The 27,473-nt window shown below is 39.8% G+C and overlaps 1 protein-coding gene across 1 annotated transcript in view; it reads left to right on the forward strand.

The window, feature by feature from the left end:
• Positions 1 to 22,303, forward strand: part of pou6f2 (POU class 6 homeobox 2) — a 541,627-nt gene extending 519,324 nt beyond the window's left edge. The window contains exon 10 of the mRNA XM_060824196.1: positions 21,799 to 22,303. Within this exon, the coding sequence (XP_060680179.1) occupies positions 21,799 to 22,303 (505 nt within the window). The remainder of the gene's footprint in view (positions 1 to 21,798) is intronic.
• Positions 22,304 to 27,473: the final 5,170 nt, after the last annotated feature.

Below are 27,473 nucleotides of genomic sequence, written 5' to 3' on the forward strand. Positions count from 1 at the left end.
TTTGGAATGACCATGTTGGTTTCAAAAACCTGATGTTGTGTGATTTTTAACTAGATAAATATGATGTCATACATTTTGCTACAAAGAACAAGACAGTCACTTATTTCTTTGAAAGTACAAGTTAGGTTGGGGAGATGCAGTAGAGTAAGAAAGGGATTCAGAATACAATCCACCTATCACTAAAAGTTGCACCACAAGTAGGAAGGCTGTAAAAATGCAAATCAAACCATGGAAATTATTTCTGGAGGGATAGAATTTTTAAAAATCATGAAGTTAGGTCATATCTCTGTCAAAACGTGGGCACTCTACTCTGAAGTAGTTCTGGTTACTATAATATCAAAAGAATAGATAGGACTGGGAACATTTAAATGGATAATCCTAGAAATAAATATATCGGCAAAGGTTGAACAAATTGTCCTATTACCTCTTGAAAAGAGATGATTATGGTGTGACCTAATAAAAGTCTTCACATTTACGTAAGCTTTTGATAGAGTAATCATGGAGAATGTTTTCACACATGGGGAGGAGCATAACTCGAACACCTCAACATATGATGATGATCAAGACGTTTGATAGGAAATTCAAAACAAACCCTTCTGTCCAAAAAATGGTAAATTCATGGAACTTATTACCAGAAGGAGTGATTGAATCCAATAGTGCAGATGCATTTAAGGGAGAGCTAGACAAGTGTACAATGTTTCTTTAATAGATTTAGATTAGAAATGATGGAAAAACTTCAAGTAGGGTCTCGTACCAGCATTTGCTGTCTCAGCCAAATGGCCTGTTTCTGGATCATATATGCTATATAAAATAGCCACTATACTCTCCATTACTAAGGGGTCTTTTATAATTGACTTCAATGGTGTCAGAAGTGTTTAGTGCCATTTGCTTGAAATAGATGTTTATAGGTGAAATTAAGTGATGACTCTCAAAATGCTGGAGATTGTAGGTAAGAAATAAATAGCATAGAGGTTTTGACAAACCACAGGCAGAAAGATTTTTCTCATTATTAATAAAATAAAGAGTATAATAGCTGTCCATTTATCTAAGTTGATTTAACTTTGAGCGATCAGCAAAGTATTTTAGCCCATTCTTTCCAAGACTGGAACCAGTTTATTAACCGGTATATATTAAAATACAGGCTAGAAATATAAGCATCCAGTTGATCATTTTGAAAAAAATCTTACATTTGCAGTTGCAACTCCCTCATAATCATGCTGCTCCCAAATGCTTCCCAGCCCATGAATTACTTTTGATTGGCGCTTGCTGTTGTTTTCTTGGAAACTTGTACAGAGCAAGATTTCAGACATATATAGTGGATGAGATGGATGTAGAATTTTCTGTTTTCGGTGATGGTTACCTTTCAATTCTTTTCAATTTAAACTTGCAATCAGATGTTAGATACATTACACCAACAGCCTGTGAAATCTACTTTTGTTCAGACTTTGTCCATTCCATCATTATTTACTAAGTGATGAATAATGAACTTCAGTATCGGTTGTCCTGCCAGTTCTTTATTTTGCATCTTGAAACAAATGTAGTGAGATACTAAACAACACAATGACCTTGTTCATTTTTATCTAGCGTCAAGACTAACAGTCTCTCTAGCAACAATAAAAAGCCAACAAACAACCTCTTCACTTGCCCTAATGGATTATGCTCTTGATGATCCATGAAAGACTCTTTGCTTTTAGACATTTTGTATTTCTGATTTACTCCCTTTAGAATGGGAAAGTGCTTTTTGTGCATTTTAGTATCAGTGTTATGAGGAATCACAGTATGGGGTGTTGAAAATGCAGTCTAAAATGGCCTTACTCAATAATTCTCCATACTACTGTATTGATTGTTACTGCATACAGAACTTCAGTTTGTGCACCACAGGACCACTTGACTACTCTGACCCTCCCCACTGTTTTGTCTTACTGGGTACTTCAGTGCAGAAAATTACTCCACTTATTCAATCCTTTCAAAGTGATCACTATTTAAATGCGTCGCTTTGCGCAATCACATACACTGACAACTTTTCTCCCCTGGCAGACAATCAGCTGTGTAAATTCAATGCCAGTCAAAGGTTATAGTTGGTTTTGATCTTGTACATATAAGTAAGAAGTATAGAATAAATTTTAAAGAGGTGTGTAAAATTAAATAGAGTTTGATGATGTGAAAAACATCAAATAAGATGACACATGGACATCTTATACACATCAAATGTGTAGCAATAAAATAGAGGCTGACAGTGCATTGCTTCTTTTCCAGAATCCCGTGCATAACAAGCTTCTACACAAAGCTGTGCTGTTGGGAATGTGGAGTACGTTTTGACAGTTGCGTGGCCAACAATCCATTTTAAGGACTAAATCTCGATACCCAGTAAATTGTAGGCAATCAAGAGGTACCTCAGGACATCTCATGCACAATAAACTTGAGCAGTTATAGGCATTTCACAGGTTATTTCTGTGAAGCATTCCTGCTCTTCCTGATTACCGATGCTTCCCTACCCCCTCAAAAAATTGGAAACATTCCAGCTGTACTGTCAGAGAGAACAAGGCAGAGTTGGTTTGGCACATTCTCTGCTTAGCTGTTTCCCAAATTGACAAGGAGGGGAGGGGAGAGGAGTCTTTTACATATTGAAATAGCCCAATTTGCATTATAAAAGGAAATGCATCTTAAAATGAACATGTGCTTTAGCTGTTTCACAACAGGAAGGCTAATAGAAACATAGATTAGCAGTTCTACATTTTGAACCTGTTTCACTATTCATTTGGATCATAGTTGAGCTGTACTTCTATCCCATTTACTTGCCTTTGTCACATTCCCCCGATGTGCATATCAAGCAGATTTCTTTGTGCGCTTTGCTCGATGATGGCAGTAAAAAAGTCTCCACCACAACAACTGTGCCAGGTTGCCTGAGATTAAACTCACGGAATTACTCTATGCCTGTTCTCTCAGTGTGATAAAGGAAGTGGCTGCCCTTTATTGTTTCAGCATATTAATTTTCATTTCTCCCCCTTCAGCTCCAGTCCTTACTGTCAGCCTTCTTCGGGCTTGCTGATGATCTGGACAATAGCATGTTACATCCATGGATTTCTCAATGAATGCTATAAGCGCCAGAATGGGTCTTTAAAGTAAGCAGCATAGTTTGGCATCCAGACTGTCTGCACTTAAAAGTAGTAAACAGGTAGATACTTCAATCAAAATGAAATTAATGTATAGACTTTCCCTTTGAAAAAATCAGAACATATATTTCTTCTTTTCCTTCCCTCCTTTCACAGCCACAGATTGTGAAAGTGGTATGTCACCAGATTCCTTTTGAGTTCAGATTTCGAAAGACTTTGAGATCTTGATGTGCACCTATTATACTCAAAAGGCAAGAAGAAAGTTGGAACCATTGTAAGAACTGAGTCATTTTTATTTTGTATCTTTAAAACTGTCGACTGCAAGGAGAAAGAACTATTTTCTTTTAAATAACAGGGATTTACCAGGATGGCTGCATAATGTCACAGAAAGGAGTTTGATGCCTATTGTGAGCTCTGATTTTTGTGGTTATGGATTCTTGCAATGAGCAAACAATTTGAGACTGAGTCATTCATATGTGAAGGTGGCACATTGTATTGGAAACAAGTTACAGCAACACAGAGAAAGTGTGAGTGACAGAAATGTGTGCAGTTGTTCTCCCTAAGTAGAAGCTACCTGTTCTCTGTAATAAAAAAAACGCTGCCGTTTAAGCTTGAAGAAAGCAATTTACTTTTGCTGTAGCAGTTTCCATGAGCTGTGACTTTTGAATTGATAAATCAGAGATATTTTTTAAATGAATCAGTCACTTTGTACTTCTTACAAACAAGTCAAAGCTTCCAGAGAAAGACAACTGAACATCAAGGGCTTGGCTAGCGAAAGTCATACCATTCTGACATCTGAACCAGGTAGTAAATACCACTGAACTGACTTTTCACTGTTTTATAACTCTGCCAATAATCTATTTTCCTAGTTTGTGTATACGTGTAAAGGGGGGTATATGGGGAGATTAGGAACTTAATTAATTTTATTATGTGTCAATGGTTTATACATGTTTACTTTTAGCCACAGTCTAATTAGTTATAATAAATAATAATTCTTGTTCAGTACAGAAACTGATCTCAACCTTGATCTTTAAAGTCAGGAAGTTGGAGGACTGTGACCTTAAAATTTTAACATTTGGTATAACCCTGGGAATAGCAGAAATCAATTAACAGCACATACCTGATGGTTAGATTCATACAGAGGTTGAAGGATGTACCCACCAACTTTCCAGGAACATTTGAGGGTTTGATGCATATCTGAAGGACAATTTACCATAATGACAGTCAGCCCTTTGTGATCGCAAGATCATAGATTAGGTTCTCTATAGTATAAAAACAGGACATTTGGCCCAACAAGTCCACACTGACCCTCCAAAGAGTAACCCACCCGCCTACATTTACCTCTGACTAATACACCTAACACTATGGGCAATGTAGCATGACCAATTCGCCTGGCCTGCACATCTTTGGATTGTGGGAGGAAATCGGAGCAAACCCACGCAGACATGGGGAGAATGTGCAAACTCCGTGCAGACAGTTGCCCAAGGCAGGAATCGAACCCAGGTCCCTGGCCCTGTAAGGCAGCAGTGCTAACCACTGAGCCACAGTGCCACCCACAGACCAAAGGCCCATGAAACAAAGATATCCGACAAAATTGAAGAAAGCAATATTCTGTGCTTATGACAAGCAAACAGTATCTTGATTCTCCTCAGGATGCCCAAAGCAGTAGGTTTGAACAGGGCTGTTTTACACAAAGGATCCAAAACAAAGCTAGAAGCTATAGATAAGTGGTAAAGCTCCTTGCAACTCTTTATATTGCCTGCTGGTGGTCCTAGGAGTAATTTGGCAGCTAATTACTCAATTCCATTATTTGATCTTCTTAATATAATAGAGTAGTTAGATGGATGACCTTGCAGCTCTCGAGGGGAAGGGACCCTCTTTGGATGGATCAGGTGCTGTCAAGTCAAAGGGCATCATCCAGAGATAAATTTGTCAGAAGCATAAAGGAGAAAAAAATTCCAGAGGTGAAATTGTTCTTCATCAGTAACAGGAATAATAGAGCAAAAAAATTGAGTAAAATTGACTGTTCTTTTTGATCTGGACAGTATTCCGTTCCAAATAGCCTGTAAACCACAGGCACTGCTCACTATCTCCTCAGTCCTGAACAATGGGAATTTGCTTTCTGTCATTATTGTAATCTTATAGATAAGCCTTTACATTTTTAATATTGGACATGAAATAGTTTCCACATGGCACCAATGTTTTTTTTTAGTATGTGCTTAGAATGATAACTCACCTAGATAATACAGAGCAGAGATTCTGTCCTCAAGATGGTCTCCTTTTGCTCTGTCCCAGGTCAGTGTTGGGCTCCATGCATTGCATTTTACTGCTTGCCCTCAAGGAAGATATATTGGTTTTAACCTAACATTAAGCAAACATGGATCCTAGAGAGCGCGAGTAAGGAGCAGGAGAGTCTACATTTCAAGCGTAAGCCATTCATCAGGAATGTTCCGGATGAAAAGCTTATGCTCGAAACGTCTACTCTCCTGCTCCTTGGATGCTGCCTGACCGGCTGTGCTTTACCAGCACCACACTTTTTGACTCTAACCACCAGCATCTGCAGTCCTCACTTTCTCCTAACATTTCTCCTCTCCCTCCCCTCCTAAAGAACAAATCCTTTGGATCCTGTCTCAGTAAATACCTTGCCACTCCTGTCCAAATCCCTACACCAACCATTTTATGGTATGGATAGCATAATATTTGGGTTAGTTGGCTTATAATAAGCACAGTTTTTTTTTCAAAATGGTGTGTGGACTACCAGTTTCAACACTTGCTTAACATTTATGGGGAGTAGGTAGTGGGCTGGGAAAGCTGTGGGCTTGCCACTTAACATATTTTACATGCCCCCATGCTCACCGCAAACACAGCTAGTGAGGGCACGTAAATCCATCTGAAGATTTAAACTACATTCGCAGTATTGATACAGTGCAGAAGGAGGCTATTTGGCCCATCATGCCTACACTGGCTCTTCAAATCAGCATTATTACCTGGTGCTGGTCTCCTGTTTTCTGCCCATATCCTTGCATACCATTTCTATCCAAACAATCATCCAACATGCTTTTGAATGCCTCGATTGAACCTGCTTCCAACACATTCCCAGGCAGTGCATTACATACCCTAACAACTCACTGAGTGAGGAAGTGATTTTTTTCTCACATCTCCCCTGCTTCTTTTGCACATCAATTTAAATCTATGCCCTCTCATTCTTGGTCTTCTTACAAGTGAGAATAGTTTCTGTCTTTCTCCCCTATTCAGCCTGCTCATTATCTTGAAAACCTCGACTAAATCTCCTCTCAGCCTCTCCAAGGAGGACAGTTCCAACTTCTTCAATATATCCTCAACACTAAAATGTCTCATCCCTGGAGCTTGTCAATCACTTCTGCACTCTCTCTAATGCATCTACATCTTTCCTATGATGTGCACCCACAACTGTACACAATAGAATGCATACAGAATAGCCATAGCTGAAGCCACAACCCTTAAAATGAAAGTCTGTTCTGCCATGCCTGTATCTCAGAGAAGACTCAATCACAAGTGGTCACAGCAGTTGAATCAATTAAAATGTGGTACCTTATGCCTTTTTACAAATGCCCCTTCCCTAAAGGACAACCAGCAAATAGAAAGGATCGAATATAGTTGCGTGCAATTCTGGTCTTTTTCCTATCAGAAAGATGTTGTGAAACTTGAAAGGGTTCAGAAAAGATTTACAAGGATGTTGCCAGGGTTGGAAGATTTGAGCTATAGGGAGACGCTGAACAGGCTGGGGCTATTTTCTCTGGAGCATCGGAGGCTGAGGGGTGACCTTATAGTGGTTTACAAAATTATGAGGGGCATGGATAGGGTAAATAGGCAGTCTTTTCCCTGGGGTGAGGGAGTCCAGAACTAGAGGGCATAGGTTTGGGGTGAGAGGGGAAAGATATAAAAGAGACCTACGGGGCAACTTTTTCACACAGAGTGGGGTACGGGTATGGAATGAGCTGCCAGAGGAAGTGGTGGAGGATGGTACAATTGCAGCATTTAAAAGGCATCTGAATGGGTATATGAATAGGAAGGGTTTGGAGGGATTTGGGCCGGGTGCTGACAGATGGGACTAGATTGGGTTGGGATATATGATCGGCATGGACAGGTTGGACCAAAGGGTCTGTTTCCATGCTGTACATCTCTATGATTCTATATGCATTTATTTTCATTGTTGTGATGTCCTAAACAATTGGAAAAATGTTTATTTTCTTTTGTCTGATGTCTTTTAAGAACATAGTCAGCTGGAGGATATTTTGAAAGAAGGTGAATTGGTTTCCTGACTGTGATATAATTAAGTAAGAAGAAATGTAGCATGACCTGGCGTTGTCATGGGGATGAACAACTAAGAAGCAAATGGTAATTGCAGTTTGAGTCAGCCTGGTTTTTTTCTGCTTGGCAGTTCTGAAGACCAGGATTTCATTCAAAGAGAAAATGAGCTAGGCTGTCTCTGAATGTGCTGAAAATGTGTTGCCTGAAAAGCGCAGCAGGTCAGGCAGCATCCAAGGAGCAGGAGAATCGACGTTTCGGGCATGAGCCCTTCTTCAGGTTGCCGTTGCCGCAGCCACTTCCGCCCCCAGTGACAATATTCCTTCCTGCCTCTGAATGTGGGCCTTCTCCTGGCAATCTTCAGAAAGATCCTGGTATTGAAGCAGGTCTCTAAGAATAGAGCAGAGACTATGTCACTGTGATATACTGTTGGATAGATCTCTGTAAACAGGAAAAACAAGAGCTTTTGGAGTGGACAATACTCATTGCTGCAGTTAGAGCACACAGATTGTTTAAGAGGGACAGAAAAGGGAGTCTCGAGTAATTCTATGGCATTAGGATTGTTGTAACTCCAAGTGAGAAAGGATTTGTAGATGTTTGTCTCTTCAGTGGTAATTTTGTCTGGAGATTTCATGTTGAACAAGTCTGCTGGTGAATGTGATCCAAAGACCAAAATGTTTGGTTGGGGAACAAAAGAACCTACAAAATGAAGGCTGAGTTTGAAAGATGTGACATTTCACATGATGTGACATTTGTGCAGGAAACAATGCAAATGCTAGTAAAAAGAAAAGTGAGGCTTACCTTTGCGGTATCAACTATTTAAAGCAAAATGCATCTTTTAATTTGAAACCTTTTACCTGGTTAATTAATGTTAGAATTATATACATTTTTGTCATATTTTTTACAGTAAAAGGGTAACTAGGGAGCGAATAGGGCCCCGCAAAGATCAGCAAGGCAGCCTTTATGTGGAGCCACAGGAGATGGGGGAGATGCTAAACGAGTATTTTGGATCAGTATTTACTGTGGAGAAGGACATGGAAGATATAGAATGTAGGGAAATAGATGGTGATATCTTGAAAAATGTCCATATTACAGAGAGGAAGTGCTGGATATCTTAAATGCATAACGGTAGATAAATTCCCAGGACCTGATCAGGTGTACCCTAGAACAATGGGGGAACCTAGGGAAGTGATTTCTGGGCCCCTTGCTGAGATATTTGTATCATTGATAGTCACAGGTGAGGAGCCGGAAAACTGGAGGCTGGCTAACACGGTGTCACTATTTAAGAAAAGTGGTAAGGAAAAGCCAGGGAACTATAGACCTGATATCGGTAGTGGGCAAGTTGTTGGAGGGAAGCCTGAGGGACTGGATGTACATGCATTTGGAAAGGCAAGGACTGATTAGGGATAGTCAACGTGGCTTTGTGCGTAGGAAATCGTGTCTCACAAACTTGAGTTTGGATGCAGTACTGGCTCCAAGGTAGAAGACAGAGGTTGGTGGTGTAGGGTTGCTTTTCAGACCAGAAGCCTGTGACCAATGGTGTGCCACAAGGATTGGTGCGGGGCCCACTACTTTTCATCATTTATATACAGTGGAAACTCGATTATCCAAACGAGATGGGCGGGCATTGATTATTCGGATAATCGATTAAATGCCTTTCCCCTGGGGCTCGGAGTTTTAAAGTCTGCTCCCCGTTCAGGAGACTAGCAGCAGCGCACATTGTGTGACACCCCGCCCCCCCACTCACCCGCCTGTCTAACCCCGCCCTCTGCCCCCCACACCCATCCAAACCCGCCCCCGCCCCCAACCAGGTCCAAACCCTCCCCCCCCGCCCCCCCAACCCGGTCCAAATCCGTCCCCCTGCCCCCAACCAGGTCCAAACCCTCCTCCCCGGCCCCCAACCCAGTCCAAACACGCCCCCCCCAGCCAGATCCAAACCCGCCCCAGCCCCCGCCAACCCGGTCCAAATCAGTCGTTTGGAGACTGTGCCTGTTTAATCACTGTAAACAAAAGACGCAATCATTGCTGGAAACACGTCTTTGATGTGATGTTTCTATCAGGACCTCAAGATCTCCTTCGCAGAATCTGATTTTCGGATAATTGGTATTTGGATAATTGAGGTACCCGTGTAAGTGATTTGGATATGAGCTTCAGAGGTATAGTTAGTATGTTTGCAGATGACAGCAAAATTGGAGGTGTAGTGGACACCAAAGAAGGTTACCTCAGATTACGAGATCTTGATCAGATGGACAAATGGGCTGAGGGGCAAATGAAGTTTAATTTATATAAATACGAAGTGTTTATATAGCACATCAGAGCAGGATGTATTTATTTAATAGTAAGGTCCTAGGTAGTGCTGCTAAACAAAGAGACCTTGGAATGCATGTTCGTAGCTCTTCGTAGAGTCACAGGTAGATAGGATAGTGAAGAAGGTGTTTGGTATATTTTCCTTTATTGGTCAGCCCATTAAGTATAGGAGTTGGGAGATCATGTTGCTGCTGTACAGGACATTGGTTAGGCTATGTTTGGAATATTGTGTGCAATTCTGGTCTCCTTTCTATCAGAATGATGTTGTGAAAGTTGAAAGGGTTCAGAAAAGATTTACAAGGATGTTGCCAGGGTTGGAGGATTTGGGCTACAGGGAGAGGCTGAATAGGCTGGGCCTGTTTTCCCTGGAGTGTTGAAGGCTGAAGGATGACCTCATAAAGGTTTATAAAATCATGATGGGCATGGGTAGGATTAATAGAGAAAGTCTTTTCCCTGTAGAACTAGAGATCATAGGTTTAGAGTGAGAGGGAAAAGATATAAAAGAGACCTAAGGGGCAACTTTTTTATGCAGAGGCTGGGTGTGCATATAGAATGAGCTGCCAGAGGAAGTAGTGGAGGCTGGTACAATTGCAACATTTAAAAGGCATCCGAATGGGTAAATGAATCGGAACAGTTTGGAGGAATGTGGGCCAAGTGCTGGCAAATGGGACTAGATTAAGTTAGGCTATCTGGTTAACATGGACAAGTTGGACCGGATGGTCTGTTTCTGTGTGGTACATCTCTATGACTCTATAAATCTAAAGATATTCGCAAGTGGAATCTTGTCCAGACGTAATTGTCTTGACAAGTGTTTCTAAGCTGTCTTTTTGAAGTGTGATTTTGGAGGTGCTGATGTTGGACTGGGGTGGACAAAGTTAAAAATCACGCATCACCAGGTTATAGTCCAACCGGTTTATTTGGAGGGACTAGCTTTCGGAGCGCTGCTCCTTCATCAGGTGGTTGTCATCTGAAGATGAAGCAGCGCTTTGAAAGCTAGACCCCCCCCCCCAAAAAAAGCTTGTTGGACTCTAACCTGGTGTTGTGTGATTTTTATCTTTTTGAGCTACCGCAGCCTTGGATGTTGTGATGGTTATAGTATTATTTGGCAGAGAATTCCTGTTAGTGAAGCAGGTCTGTAAGAATAGAGCAGAGTGTATGTGGCTGTGTGTTATATAGTTGGATGGGACAGAGCACTGAAAACAGAAAAGACAAAAGATTATGTATTGGATAATACCCAGTCCTGCAATTAGAGCCACAGATTGTCTAAAGGGAACAGAAAAGGGACTATCTAGTAATTTTGTGGCTTCAGGATTGTTGTAACCCAAGTGAAAAATGCTGACGAGTTGCTGCAGTATATCTTGTGGGTGGCAAAGCTGTAACTGTGCTCCAGTGAGGGAAGTAGTGAATATTTAAGGTGATGGACACTCAAACACTACCCTCAGAAATTCCTGCAATCATATCTTGGCCTTGAAATGATTGGCCTCCAACAACCACAACCTTTGTGCTAGGTATGATTGCAATCATTGAAGACCTTTTCACTGATTCCCACTAACTTTAGATTTACTAAGGATCCTTGATGTCCCACTCAGGTCAAGTTCTGCCTTGGTGTCACTCTAATCTCATCTCTGGAATTGAGCTTTATCGTTCACGTTTGGAACAAGATTGAAATAGGATTCCTCTGGCTTCTCTGGTTTCCAAAGTCCAAAGTTGTGCACTGGTGGATTGGCCATATTAAAAATTGCCCCATAGTGTCCAGGGATGCAAAGATTGGGTGGCCTAGCCATGGTAAGCACCCTATGCTGAGCTGTGGGGATGGAATCAGGGGTTGGGTCTGAGTGGGATGCTGTTTGGAGAGTCAGTGTAGACTCAATGGGCCAAATGGCCTCTTTCTTCATTATAGGTATTCTATGATTCTAATGCAGTTGTCTTGACCATTGGTGAGCAGGTCATTATTGAATAGCGGTCATTCGTTAGCAATGTTGTTACTTTCATCTTTTTGTTAATAATTGTGAATAGTTTGGGGTGTGGTAATTGACCTGATTAGTTTTATCTTGCATTTTTGGGGTCAGGATGTAGTTTGATGATTTTTTTACTTTCCTGTATGGATGTGAGTGTTGTAGCTGTATTGCAACCATTTAGTTAGGGGTGATGAAGTTTGTGGAGAAAGTGAGGACTGCAGATGCTGGGGATCAGAGCTGAAAATGTGTTGCAGGAAAAGCGCAGCAGGTCAGGCAGCATCCAAGGAGCAGGAGAGTCGACGTTTCGGGCATGAACCCTTCTTCAGGACTGTGTTTACTTCTGATGTTAAGCACATGATATAATTAATATTGGAGTCAGTTATCCATATACAACCCTAATTCATCCCTCCTATTATATTAAAGCCTCTATTTACACCTTTCTCATTATTCATCCTGCCTGTTACGTGACTACGTAATTTGCCTCATTTGTGTCACTGGTTTATGAAACTGGATTTCAAAAAAGTATCATCGGCCCTCCGAGTCATTTTTCAATGTGGCCTGCTGAAATCATCATTTCAGGAACAGTGATAGGCCAGGAATCCTGTGAATGTGTTGGAAGCATGCAGAGTGGGCAGGTTATGATCCCATTCAGTGTCTGACATTGCATTCACATTTAGTCTACTATTGGACCTCACAGATCTGTTAAATGTAACTGTGCTTTCCAAGGAAGGAGGGTAAGAGAAACAGGGAACCTGTAATTCAAATAGCCAGCCAAATGTTATCAGGAAGTGTTGGAACCAATTATTAAGGAAATCCTAAGGTGCATTTAGAAAATCATGGTATGATCAGGCAATGTTAACCACATTTTACAAAACGGAAATCGTGCTTATTTAATGTTTTTGAGAATGTAACTAGAAGAAGAGATAAAGGGAGAACAATAGGTACAATAGATTTCCAAAAGGCATTGAGTAAGGAACCATCCAGAAAGTTAATGTTCAAAGTAAGAGTAGGCTGAGTTAGAAATAATGTATTAGCATGGAAATAGAATTAGTTAATGGATTGGAAAGAGGGAGAAGGGCATTTTCAAGTCAGCAAGCTGTGACCCGTGGAGAACCACAAGGATCGGCGCGGGAACTTCAGCGATTTACCATTTATGTTAATTACTCAGATGAAGAGGCAGAGAAATGTATCTAAAGTTTCTAAACAACTGTCTGTGGGAGTGTAAACTGTGAGGAGGATCCAATATTGCTGCAAAGAAAGGTAAACAGGTAAATTGAATGGACAACAGGGTGAGGATGAAGTATAATGGAGGGAAGGGTGAGGATATTCATTTTCACTATAAGAGTAGAAAAGCAAACTACATTGTTTAAAAAGTACAATGTGAAACTTGTAAATGTCAGAGTCCCTTGGGGTATACTCAGAAAAGAAGCTCAGAAAGTCAGCATGCGTGTACAATAAGCAATAGGATCAATAAAGGTACCAGCCTTTATTACAAGGGAATTTGATACAAAAATAAAGATTTCTTATTGTAATTGTAAAAGGTGTTGATGAGTCCAAACTTGAAGTATTGTGTGCTGTTGAGGACTCCATTTTTGAGGAATGATATACTAACTTTAGAAGTAATCCATGAAAGCATCTCTAGAATGATCCCTGAGATGAGAGTGTTGTCTGTGATGAAAGCCTGAATAAATTGGACCTCCTAGTCCTCTAGTATTTAGAAGAATGAGAGGATATCTAATTGAAAACTATAAGATTCTGAAGTGGCTTGACAGGATGGACAGTAAGAGATATCTTTCTGCTGACTGAGGAATCTAGAACTAGGGGAGAGGGTATTAAGATAAGAGGGGGGGGCAATCATTTAGGATAAAGATTCAATGAAATTTCTTCACCCAGAGGTTGTGAATGTTTAGAATTCTCTACTGCAGAGACTTACGGATACTTCATGATGCTGTGTGGAACATATTTAAGGCTGAGCAAAAATGGATTTTTGGTCTCTCAGGGAATCAAGGGATATGGGGAGAAGATAGGTAAGTCAAGTTGAAACTGAGGGTTCGTCGTATTCATATTGAATGGTAGATGGATCAAATGGTCAACTCTTGCTCCTATTTCTTACGTTCTTATGATTAGATTAGATTCCCTACAGTGTGGAAACAGGCCCTTCAACCCAAAAGTCCATACCGACCCTCCGAAGAGTAACCCACCCCAGACTCATTTCCCTCTGACTAACGCTCCTAGCAGTATGGGCAATTTAGTATGGCCAATCCACCTAACCTGCACATCTTTGGACTGTGGGAGGAAGCCGGAGCACCCGGAGGAAACCCACGCAGACATGGGGAGAATATGCAACACTTCAGATGGAAGGAGCAGGCAGCCGAGGGGAGAAGCTGTGTGAAGAGGGAAAAAGAGGAGGGCTCGCGTCTGAAGGTCAGGGGCCAACCACGAGCTTCTCTGATCATCTTTCCTATCTCCATCTCAATCAGGAGGAGTGTTTGATGTGACTGTGCTTCAATGAACAATTCTACCTCCTCCAACAGACCTGCAACTATAGGACAGAGTCTGGAAGATGCTGCTAGTGATCTTAAAGATCATCATCGTCTTCAATTTCTAAACATCAGGGTTTTTCCAGACTGATGCTAATGACAACACCAACATTTCTCAGTTCATTCTGCATTGCTGTACCAGGGAGGTCACTAAGGTCTGTACACTGATAGAAAAGGCTTCAGTCCTATATATTGAAAGAGTGACACACACACAATTACTTTGCAGGCGGTGGATCTCAACAGGAGTGTACCAGAGCTACAAACCTTCCCACTCACTCATTGCAGAGTTGATGTACAAGCACACAAAAAGCATTATTTTGGTGAATGCATACTATCTTGGTAGCAGTCACAATGCTTTTGAAGGCTTATGGCCGAAACATTGATTCTTCTGCTCCTTGGATGCTGCCTGACCTGCTGTGCTTTTCCAGTGCCACACTTTTCAACTTTTATCACGCACCAGCCACCTATTCTGAAAGTCACATTGAAGCTGAAAGTGGTTATACAACAACAAAGGCTACCTGCTATGTATCTCATTGGTTGGTGGGCATTTGGAACACGTTGCCAGCAGAGGTGGTAGAGGCAGGCACGGTAGATTCATTTAAGATGCATCTGGACAGATGCGTGAGTAGGTGGGGAGCAGAGGGATACAGATGCTTAGGAATTGACCGACAGGTTTAGACAGTACATTTGGATCAGCTCAGGCTTAGAGGGCCAAAGGGCCTGTTCCTGGACTGCAAATTTTCTTTGTTCTTTGTTTTTTGTTCATAACTATCCTCTGCCAGATGACTGCACATAGGCACCCTTCCTGAGAGAACCATGTGGTAACCAATACTGTCAAACAGCAAAATATTTCTCATGGAAAGATTATCAAATTAAAACATTGGCCAGGCATTTTAGGGGAGGTGTTTCCCCTATTCTCTGCATCAAAAGGCAAGAAAAGATGGGAACTTGTTACCATAGCTTATCGTCCACTGGAAGTTCATTGCCTGAGAAAGTGACTTCTGCTTCTTTATGGTAGAAGAGCCGACAATCAATAGATATAATCAAGACTGGGATTACAGCCGGTCTCCATTGAGGAGCTGTGGAGGAGACTGGTTATCAAGGTACATCAAGTAGCTTTCGCCAGGACCAGTCTGGTGATTGAAAGGCAAGTGTAACAGAAACAGCAGCTGCCAACCACTTTTATCAACTGCCCACTGCCATCCCCCTCCCAGAGGTATGGTGGGGGTTGAGGCAGCTCTGGCCATTAATTCTGTTTCTTTCCCCACAGATGCTGCCTGACCTGCTGAGTATTTCCAACATGTTCTGTTTTTATTTCTGATTTTCAGCATCTGTACAACTTTCTTTTGGAGCAGTCAGGACTGGCTGTGAGGTAGCAGCAAAGACGCAAGTGTAGCGTTATTGATGGGAAAGTGAAATAGCAGGTTTGTACACCACAAAGCCACTGCCTGTCTCAGGAGCAGTGCCTCAGTAATCACACTAATGTGTTGGAGCACAGGTCACTAGATTGTTGTGAAATCTCATGACCTTTCTGCCGATGCTGCCACAGAAGCTGAAACGTTGTTCATCAGATGCTGAATTAGAGCTAGTCTACCATGGGTTGGCCGGACCTTCCATATTGGAAAGGATGGGCTCTAAGCTCTGTATAAATCTTGCCCCTTGTTAAAATTGGCTTCCTCCATGCGCCATGACATTGAATAACAGGTTCCATAGCAGTGTTGCCAATGAACCAGGTATTCCTGTTAACATGGCCATCAGTGTTTTTTGCTGCTTAATGCCTGAATGAAGTTCCCATCCTCATCCTTTGCAGCAGAATTCATGAGTGATCCCATATTCATGGGGAGCTAGCTTACAAGCTACCCTTTCCACCCGAGCGGAAAAATGGTTGCTGGAAAAGCGCAGCAGGTCAGGCAGCATCCAAGGAACAGGAGAATTGATGTTTCGGGCATAAGCCCTTCTTCAGGATCCTTTCCACCTGGCCTTGTAGGCCACCCACCTGTCCCCAGTGACTCACCACTTAAGTATCTGAAGTATCTACAATGCCAATATAGGAACTGATAGCTACAACTATCAGATCAAAGAATGGTGCTTCTTCAGGTGGAGTGTATTCTTGCTTTTGTTCTTCATCATCAGGCTGCAGTGACTAACCAAGTGGCAAGACTTGAGTATCTGAAATTATAAAGGAAGAAAGGGAATATTGGGCTGAGGGAGGGGTAATTAAATAGAAAGCAAGAAGTGTGAAGTTACAGCATCAACCTTTTACACTTAATACCAGACTGTGGAGAAGTGAGTTTCAAGAAGGTGAGTCAGGCAGGAACATACCTTGATCTTGGATTGTTTCAACATCATTGACCATAATGGCCTCAATAACTGCTATCTCAATAATTCAGACCAGCTTGACCTCAAAGAGTTTGAGCGGTAGCAATCATGCAGTTTTCCTAGTTGTTCTTCACTACTCTCCTCGAAGTGTCTCTTTGTTCTGTAAGAGACCGGGAAGAGTGTCAATGAGTATATAGCAAATTGCATGGGTGACATAACCATTATAGGTTATTAACTGGAGTATATAGATAAGTGTGGTAAGGATGAAATGGAGCAAACGAATATTAGACATGATTTCTTATTTCTAGAAATTGCTGGTGGGCTCGTTGGTATGTTGAACAGCATGAGAAGTTAATGTACTTAAAGATGCATTCACTGGCTTTGACCACTAATGTGAGATTATTGAACCTTTTCCTGTGCTGTTGCCATGGTGTATAAGGTCTGTGCATTGACCTCAGTGACTATGCTCCTGTTTCTTTTCAAATGTTTGGAAAAATAACCTCTCTCCTCTCCTCTACTCCAGCTCCACTCTTAAACCTTCTGCACCATATTCAAGAATGGGAAGTCCTCTCTCTGGCCTGCTGCTCCATTGCTCTTCTTTCCTCCTTCTCAGAATATCCACTATAAACAGTTCCAGAGCCATGCAAAATCCAGAACGTGCCTCCATTTGAAAGTGTTGGGTAGCTGTAATTCATACTTACCTGGATTGAATTTGAGTCTCTGCTAAGGATGCTACTGATCAGTAGGGTTTTTTTAACACACTGTAGAACCTTGTTCCTATAGAGTCCATCTTTTAATCACCCTCAGTCTATAATTCCCATCCTTTATTCTTGGAATTGTTGGGTTGCCTGTGAGGAGAGATTGGGTTGAATGGGCCTGTATTCATTGGAATTTTTAAAAAAAATGAGGGAATCTCATTGAAAAATATCACATTCTGACAGGATTGGACAGACAGGAAGTGAGGATAATGCTTCCCTTAGCTGTGGGGAAGAGGGCAGGATGGGTTCTAGAACAAGGATCAGAGTCTCACGTAGGCCATTTTACACTGAGATGAGGAAACATTTGTTCACTCAGGGATGGTGAACCTGTAGGCTTTTCCATGAGAGAAGGCTGTGGAAACATAAACAAAGTTACTTAACATATTTAGAAAAAAATAGATTTCTAGAAGCTAAAGGTATCAAGGGATATGGGAAGAGAGTGGCAGTGTGGCATTTCGATAAAGGATCTGCCATGATCATGTTTAATTGCAGAGCAGGCTCAGTGGGCTGAATGGCCTACTCATCTATTTTCTATGTCGGTATACCCGGTACCTAGAAATCTGCCCACTGTTACACTCCAACCATTATATGGAACCTACCCATTACACACTGACCATTGTGGATTTAGGTACCTGCAAACCCCCATATGTAGATACTGCACCTATACAGCTCACCCACTATACACCCATGTATACTATGCTCCATACCTGTTAAATGACTAGCCAGATTGATCACCCATTATACATTTGGTGTAAATAGAGAGAAAGTTAAATATTACTTATTTTATACAGTCACTTCAGCTACCCATTCTGTATACTAATATGTTAAGACATCAAAACAGGACACTTCATGTCTGGTGTGCGATGTTCAAATAGCTGCTTCCTTTATTAATGAGTTTATAAGACATTTTAAGCAGACTTGTACAGTAATTATATCAGCTATTATGGAAGGCTTACTTGGATGTGGTGCAGAACCAGATATAATGCCTACACAAAGCTATACAGTATTGTAGCCATGAGTCACCTTCCTGGATGAGTAATGGTAATGTCAAGTGCAGCATTTCATCATTCTATAAATTAGCACTGTTATTAGTGGTAACTTTTACAGAAGAACATGGTCAAGAGTTAAGGCCTTCAATGATAATCATTTGATACACAAGCAGATTGTGGAATATTGTACGGTAGAACTGGCCACTATGTACAGTGACAATGATACATTTCAACAGCATAGTTGTGCTGAAAAATGCTACATGTTGAAGGTCACAGTTAAAGATATAGAATAGGAATTATTCAACCAAATTAATTGATTAATGGAATGCTGTAAGATACCAAGTGTCCTCCATTTGGATAATCTTTCTCAGCTTCCAGAAAATGAATGACTGAACAGCTGAAAGGAACTCAGATCTAGCAACTAGAGTTTATATTTTGGAAGGGCATCAAAGTATAGAAGGTTGGAATGGATAGTCAACTTGAAACATTTGGAATCAAGTGTACATGGTCTGCTACTTAGTTACCATGATGAAGGGCTTTTGCCCGAAATGTCGATTTTCCTGCTCCTCGGATGCTGTCTGACCTGCTGTGCTTTTCCAGCACCACTCTAATCTAGACTCTGGTTTCCAGCATCTGCAGTCCTTGTTTTTACCAACTTAGTTACCATGTCCACTTGAATAAAGAAGTAAGGCAGTGAGTTACAATATATGGTTCAAATTCAGAGTTTGATTGGGATGGTTTGAGCCCTGTCCACTCAGCATAACCTGGTTAGATTGGAAACTAAAGTTCTTCATAGGACTTGCTGCCAATGTTATGCTCTTTCTCCAGAGTCCCTTTTCACTGTTTGTCACGAGATGCCCTTGAAAGCCCTCCCTTGTCTCTTATCTCTCGCAAAGAGGTTCCTTTGGTCCTGGAGACAACCTCCCTCCACCTCATGGTGCTCCTGCCTGTCAACCAGCTGCTGTTTCCAGACAGGAGGGAAACTAAAGAAGAAAATGCAAATGTGGCCTGGCTATTTAAATTGACTGGGCCTTTTTTCCAGCGATATTAGGAGGGTGGGTGGAGCGGACAGGAGACAATGTCATTATAGGTCTTAACTTTGTTAAAATCCTGATGATAAAAATTACAGTATCCAAAAAGGCCAGGCCAATACCAAGTCTTTAATTGGACTTCCCTTATCTTCCCTATATTCTCAGTTATACTTGCTTTTCAAATATTTATAATTTTCTTTTAAATGTAATTTTGTGTCTGTTTCAATAGTGGAATCATGGCATTTTGCAATGTAGATGGAGGCCTTTGTTCTTCTAGTAATAATATTTAGACTCTTCATCTTTTTGCATTCTAAACTGGAAGATAAAGTTTTGTTTTGCAAAAACTGCACAATCATGAACATCAGGGTTATACTGTACACAGTGTGCACTGTACACTGATAGTAATCCATCCAGCTCATTCATTGAGATCACTGAGCCTCAACTATTATAGCATGGGAGCTTATTCAGATCATTTTGTCTGTCCTTATACCTGTTCTTGGCAAAGCAACCCAAAACTAGTCCCACTTCCCTGCACTTTTCTAAAACTTCCTTTATTTCAAATGTTCAGCTACCTTTCCCTTAAAAGATATAGCACTTATAGCTCAGCCATTCCCTACAACAAAGTATTCCATTGTCTAATATCTCTCTAACCTTCTTAATTTCTCTTAACCTCTCTTCTGACTATTGGAGTTCATTTTAAATTGATGAGCCCTGAGTTGACTCCCTAAACAGATGAAACAGTATTTTCTTATTCATATTTAAAATAACCTTTATTATATCTTCTCATAGCCTTCTATGCTTCGGTGGATATCACTTCATCTACAGATTTCTTCTCATAAATATAGTTTCACATCCTGACATCTTCCTGATGATTCAAAATACATAGAATGGTTACACCATTTGTATGTTGTTCTCTTTAAAGCAATTTAATTAGTTCTAGTTCTCTGCTTTCTCTCCAAAGACTTGCAATTTTCTTTCTGTGTAGATACTTATCCAATTCCTTTTTAAAAACTACAACTGAATCTGCCTCCACCATACTATCAGGTTGTGGGTTCCACATTATTACTGCACTCTGCATAAAGACCTTTTTCCTCATGTCACTTTTGGTTCTTTCGTTTATCCTTTTAAATCTGTCTTCTCTGGTTCTCAACACTCTGCCAGTCTGTTTAGTTTGGACCCCTCATGATTTTAACAATGCAATCAAATTAGTATACACCTTGTTTTCCCAAAGAATAGTAACTCCTGATTCTCAAATCTATCAGTGTATGCCCTTCATATATGGAACCACTCTCACAAATCTTTTCCGAATCTTTGTGAAAACCCTCACATCCTTCCTGAAGAATGGTATCAAGATTGGAACATAATATTCCAGCTAAGGCTGAACCAATATTTTTGTAAGATTGATCATAACTTCTTTGCTTCTGTATTATATGCCTCTATTCTAATACATGGAATAAAGAGCTGGTTACTGGCGGGCTCAACTTTCCACTTGCTCCAAAAGACTGACATGTTAGATGGTGGGCACTACCATCTTGGGCACACTCCATTAGCACCAGCTCCATGCACCCCTTATCCACGGATCTTACTAGTTTGTAAAATGTTTTGATTGACAATAGAATTGACTTTGGTCTTTCTTTGAAGGTCCATGGTTGGTATCTAAAGATTTTTTTTTAAAAATCAATCAGCACTTATTTTAGACCAAATAAAAGCAATAAGCCCTTCAGAAAATATCCTCTTTTCCACTTTTACAACTGAATCAGTACAATTAATTTATTTTAAAGTTTGATAAATTATAATTTTGGCTGAATCCATAATTTAATATTACAGTATAGTATCCTTATAGAGAAAAACTCAAATGCCTTATAGATCATGATTAAGTTAGTTTAAGGACCTTTGCAGAACCTATCATGAAATACATCCTGTTACAGTGCTGATGAGACAAAATTAGTCAAAAATGTGTGGCTCCGTTGCATCTCAAATGATTGACCATGCACTGAGTTGGAAACCAGGCTCCCCTGAGCAAAGTTCCCTTTTCCTATTCCTATTCTGATTACTGTGAGTGGAATGCCAGAGTCTGAAGGCTCAATTGAGCCTTTGGGCTCTTATTGTAATGAGTAATTTGAAGCAAAATGTTTTGTTCTTTGTTCTTGTCTGCATGCTTTTTCTTCCCTCCAAGTTGAAATAAGATTTAATGCCACTTGTTGTGGGACTGACTGCGCAAATGATGTAGAAACATTGTTAACTCAAGAAAAGATGTAAATACTTGTATTTGTTATATTTTCGAGAAGAATTTTGATATCTGTTAAACATGCATAAAGCTGATGTAAGTTGTTTGTGAATTGCTAAAATTATATTTTAAAATTAACTCGTACTGGCAAATGGTCTTCATGTAACATTGCAGGGCCAGTTCTAAATGTCTCTGCCCATTAATTAATCAGTAGGATCCCACCCTGGCAGAGCATCAGAGTAAGACTGTTCTTTCTCAACTTTCCTCAGACACACCATCCTGAGAAGCCACTTTTTCCTACCACAGGATACCCAAGAGAGCTCTATAGCTAGCAGTCTGACAGCCAAACTGAACCCTGGCCTTTTGTATCCTGCCAGGTTCGAAAAGCTGGACATCACCCCTAAAAGTGCCCAGAAGATTAAGCCCGTTCTTGAACGGTGGATGGCTGAGGCTGAGGCCCGCCACCGAGCAGGAATGCAGAATCTAACTGAATTTATCGGCAGTGAACCCTCCAAAAAACGCAAGCGGCGGACATCTTTCACTCCCCAGGCCCTGGAGATCTTAAATGCCCACTTTGAAAAGAATACACACCCATCAGGGCAGGAAATGACAGAAATTGCTGAGAAACTGAACTACGATCGGGAGGTAGTTAGAGTTTGGTTCTGCAACAAGAGACAAGCGTTGAAAAACACAATTAAACGCTTAAAACAATCCGAGTCGTCGACAGGCCTGGCCATGGAACCACTCACAGACTCTTTTGAAGAAACCTCCTAAAACTAAAAAATGTCCACCAGTAATTCATGATGCAGACATCTTTGGGAAAGTCTTTGTACATCTCCTGCAAGTAAAAGACTGCAAACTGCTGTGTTGACACATTTCCAGACTGTCCATTGAGTTTACTATTGAAGAAAACAGCGCGACACATTATTGTGCAGTAGAATTAGTTTTAATGAAATTAAAGAACCCCCAGTCATTTAGCTGACTGAAACTGAACCAAATAGACATTTCATGAACTGTAAAATATTTGACTGAGAAAACCTTCTATGAGTTACAGAGAGCTCTGTATTTCACACAAAAACAACATCCGAATTAGTGCCTGTCATTGTCAGGTACAAAGTGCTGCATTAATATTAATCTGTTAACCAAAGTCAGAAGCAAAGCACCAGAATCAAGTTAATAGCCTACTGTTTTTGAGTGTATATTGTGTTAAAATTTTTACATTTGTAATTATAAAAGAAAATGGATGAATTACTTTTTTCTCGTTCACAGATTGTGTCCATTTGTCGTGTTGGGTTAACACAACTGTAGAAGCCATTATTATAAGGTTGTCACTTTGTCTTTCTTCTGTGCTATTGTAAAACCAGAAATGTTCGTATGCCAACAATTTCTATGTAATTTGGCAGTTGCCAGTGTTTCTGTGTGATGGATTTTAAATTGCACTGTATTTTAGTAGTGCAAAACAAAAGGGAATTGTGCACATTGCCATTCATGTAATGTTGGTTGTCCCTTCTTTACAAAAATGGCCACCAGTGTGAAGCAATTCTATTTAGCAGTCTTGTACCACAACCTCAGTTGTTTGTGTAATTGCAACATCGGTGTAAATTTTGTGTGCAAAGCAATCTTTTTCCAAAGCCTGTTAGCCAAAGAATTTCAATATCATACTATTTAAGTGAAACATGACAAAGGTTAAGTGAGAAATTAGGATTGGGACATGACCATAATAAGGGCTGTCATCAGACTTACTTATTCAGAAGATGTATTACAGCAGTGTCTAAACTGAAGCACAGAGTTACAGTGCCTGGTCACCAGATTATTTACAGCTCACATTTATCCTGAACTTTAAATTACTTAATACTTAAAAGTTTTCCATATAAGAATGGAAACTCATCGAATCACCCATGTGCATACACACACATACACATAAACAGACCTGTACATAAATATACAGGTGCACATATAGACATATTCTTTAATTATAGATCTAATGTCTCTTCTGTTTCATTTAACCATGCTAAAAAAACATCATCTAAGAATCATGCTACTTGATTAATGTAGCAAATATTTAAAAGGCATACAAAGTACTTAAACTATGAGGGGTTTTAACAATGTCCCAGGAACACTGGTTCTCACAATACTCAGTATCCATGACCAAAGTTAGTTTATAGAAGAGACCATTGCACACACACAATTGAGAATGAATTTCAAGTCTTTATTTTCCAGTAGCATGAGGCCTTGTGTTCATCAGATGATTTAATGACACATCTGTAGAATATATTTTTCTGAATCTTCTTTCCACAACTATTACCAGCTTTAAATGTCAAAAACAGAAATGACACATGATTATTTTGCATTGCAGTATTCGGCTATTCTGTTTTTTCTGAATTTTGCTAATTATATTTAGGCCAAACCTTGAGAGTTTCAGTTTATGCATAGAGACTGAAGTAAGAACTTGAGGCTTAGTGGTAGTGATCCTATATCTGATTTGAGTCCCACCTATCCTGAATATGTATCATAACAAATCCAAATGGGTTGGTTAAGAATAATTTTATGAAGACAGGGATGTGAATATTGAAAACATCAAGCAGGGTTAATAACCAATTTGCCAATATTATGAAAATATTGATTTTTAATCAAATTTCCTGGCACCAACTAGATTTTTTTCTAAATGTATTTCATCTTGATTCTAATATAAATTAGTCATCAGTGTACATCCAAAATGGATAAACAATAAGAATGTTTTTGTGGAAATTGTAACCCACATAATGCTTGATTTTGAATCAGTAAAATTCCTTAATGAGTAAGTAACTCTTACTACAGTTTGCATCCTGTCCATCCTCTCTTAATTCAAGATCAAATAAGATATTGTACAAGAACCAAAATGATTATTCCACATCAATAGAATTTTAACCAGTTGGATTGACACAAACATATGCTTATTTATTGAACAAGCTTAATAACGATATGCATTGCAGGGAATTAATTTTGGTCATGATTCAAAGCAATGCAATGTGCAAAAGAGTTAAGTAGAAATTACTTACAGAGAGTACAGTGACAAGCCATGGAGAGAACAAGTAAACAGATGAGTGAATGCTTGATCAACATAATTGGTTTTGAGAATGTCTTTCAATGTGTAAGAACTCAGGGACAGAGTTCCAGACAGAAGGTACAAGATGGCTAAGGTTATGTTTGATACTTGTAACACTGTAACAGACAGTTATCTGGTGAATCATTGTTTATCCAAGTGCTGAATAGGATTGGACAACAATTAAAAATTACAGGTCAAGTAATGAATAATAGGATGACATTGTTGTGGCGGACACTGAACATTTCAAATAAGTATTGGGGTGTCTGAAATCAAATATCTGTCAAAAAAGGACTTGTCTTTTCAAAGAGGACATCACCCAGCATGACAGAGGAGAGAAAATCATAAATGCAGAAACTGAGGAAAACAAAGTGATAATGTTCTCTGGGCATTAAGCTCACTGCCACTTGAAGGTCTTATCAACCATGTGCTACTCAAGACTTAATGGTCATAACATGTTCCAAAATGACATCATGCCTAATAAGGTACTGCCTTTTAGGATGGTTTTATGGAACTGTATAATACAACAATCTCATGATGAGAATGTGACTGATAAGATAATTGCTAGACAAGATTGCTTACCTACTAGCAATCTCTTGATTATATTTGCCATTTGAATTATAGGTAGATTTTTTTTCCATGATGTAGCACTCCAATCATAGACAAAATGTACAACCATTGTAAAGAGAAGTAAACCAATGTTACAAGACCACCGCTGGCCCTCAAGAGAGACTTTGCAGTTCAGATAGCTGCTGTTTACATTCATTTTCATCTTATATTAAATCCATATTTCTTTACCCCTTTTTTAGTACTCATTTGTATATGTCTGTCCCCTTCAGCATCTTTTTTAAATATAGACACAAGCTAAGAGATTCTGAAGAATCTAATGTTTGAAAAGGTTTAACTCATTTGACTCATTTCTACCACATTAATGGAAATGAGGCATACTGAATGGAACTGAGGAAGATAAGTAGAGGCTTAATGTAACTCAAGCTGTAACCAAATATAGAATAAAAATGCCTTTGCTCATCTTATCAATGCTGGACCAAAGCTCAGAGTATATGGGTATAGGTATATGCACATTGTATAGATGTGGCTCGATATTACAGACAATCTCACAATATTAAACTGTTACTTTTTAAATCTCTTTATAAATGCTTTACCTCAACACTCTACTTCTAGAACCCTAAATTACAACATTCAAAACCACTAAATTTCTTGTTAGACTTTAATCAATTGAGTAAAATCTATTTGGGTTGAAGTTTGCATTGTTCTCAGCTGAATGTGAAAGTCATGTGTTTGCTTGTTTATAAATTAAGAAAGCTCTATGTGTAGCACAGTGTCCATTAATTCATTTGCAAAAGAACATTTTGCAAAAAGCTATACTATTGTTGCCAGGGTCACTCAAATAAATTGCTGCAGAGAGTTATGGGTGTGAAATGCACCACTGTTACACTGACAGTAAGAAGATTATCCTGTTGGAAATTCAATGGAATGGAGGTTAAAAACTGGAGCCAGAGACCAAATTCACCAGGTCAAGATCCTTACTGCTCAGACACTTAAACCAAAGCTGACTTACCTGCACAGGTTGCTTACCTTTTATAGACTGAAAATACTGTACTTTATCTACAGCAATATCTGTATGGTCAGTTAAGCTGCACTTTGTGTATTTCTGAACAGCTTCAGATCTGTCACTTTTACTTTGTACCATAAAAATAAACAAAACATTTGAAATGATTTTTTTTTTAAATGGTTATTTCATGGACATTTTAGCTTTGCTGTTTGTGTGATTTCATGTTGATTCCCCCAGATTGGAGAAGATGTTTTCAGAGTGGGTGCAGGGGAAATGATCGACCCAAGTAAGTATGATCTGTCATGGTCCTTCTGTAACAGCTTCCAAATTTATAGACAACTGTTGATTTTATGAGAGGAGGGAGTTCTATTCAACTGACTAACATTATGTTAACATCACAAGTGTGACACCAAATGGGCCGGTTTCTTTAGGTTTTTTGTGCTTTTTTTATTACTATCTTTTAGCTTTTAGCTTATAACTACAGGTCACAGTTAAGGGAGAGAATTATTTGTGCTGATTATGGTTTCTGTGGTCTATGATGAACAAGCAGAAATAAGGAAAGAAGTTGCATTTATAAAGCCTCCTCCATAACTTCAGAAGTTCCAAAGCACCCATTTACAACTGACGGAATGCTTTTGAAAGGGGGTGACTGCTAATATGTAGAGAAACATGGCAGGAATTTTACAATGATAAGTTCCACGAATTTTAATGGTGCTGGTTCATTGTCCAAGACACTGGGGAGAGTTTATTTGAAATTATATGCAAGTAGGAGGAGAAGTGAGGTTTCTGTTTAATATATCTGAAAGATGACAAGTGGAACAGTGCAGCATCCCCTCTGCTACACTAAAGTGTCAGCCTAAATTTTATGGGGTTTCAACTTCCAACTGTGACTCGGAGGCTCAGGTGCTGCCCTTGAACTACAGCCGACAAATGATGGTCTCATTTTGGGCAAAAGCCCCTCATTCCTGATGAAGGGTTTTTGCCCAAAACGTCAATTTTCCTGCTCCTCTGATGCTGCCAGATTGGCTGTGCATTTCCAGCACCACACTCATAACTGACAAATGGTCAGCCTGCTGTCTCAGAACCGGGAGACAGCTTTTATCCTCCCATAGTTTTCCAGAAACATTAATACAAGTATATTTCATATAATGTCATTTCTACTTGTGAACATACTCAGATTTTTAGGTTTGTTCAATGCTTCTTCAAAATTTGTCAGAGTTCAACAGGAAGTCTTAAACAAAGTGCTGACTGGTTAACCATCGTTCTGCACAGTGATAATAATTGTCATT

Source organism: Hemiscyllium ocellatum, chromosome 4 (assembly GCF_020745735.1).
Source record: "Hemiscyllium ocellatum isolate sHemOce1 chromosome 4, sHemOce1.pat.X.cur, whole genome shotgun sequence".
NCBI classification, from domain to species: Eukaryota; Metazoa; Chordata; class Chondrichthyes; order Orectolobiformes; family Hemiscylliidae; genus Hemiscyllium; species Hemiscyllium ocellatum.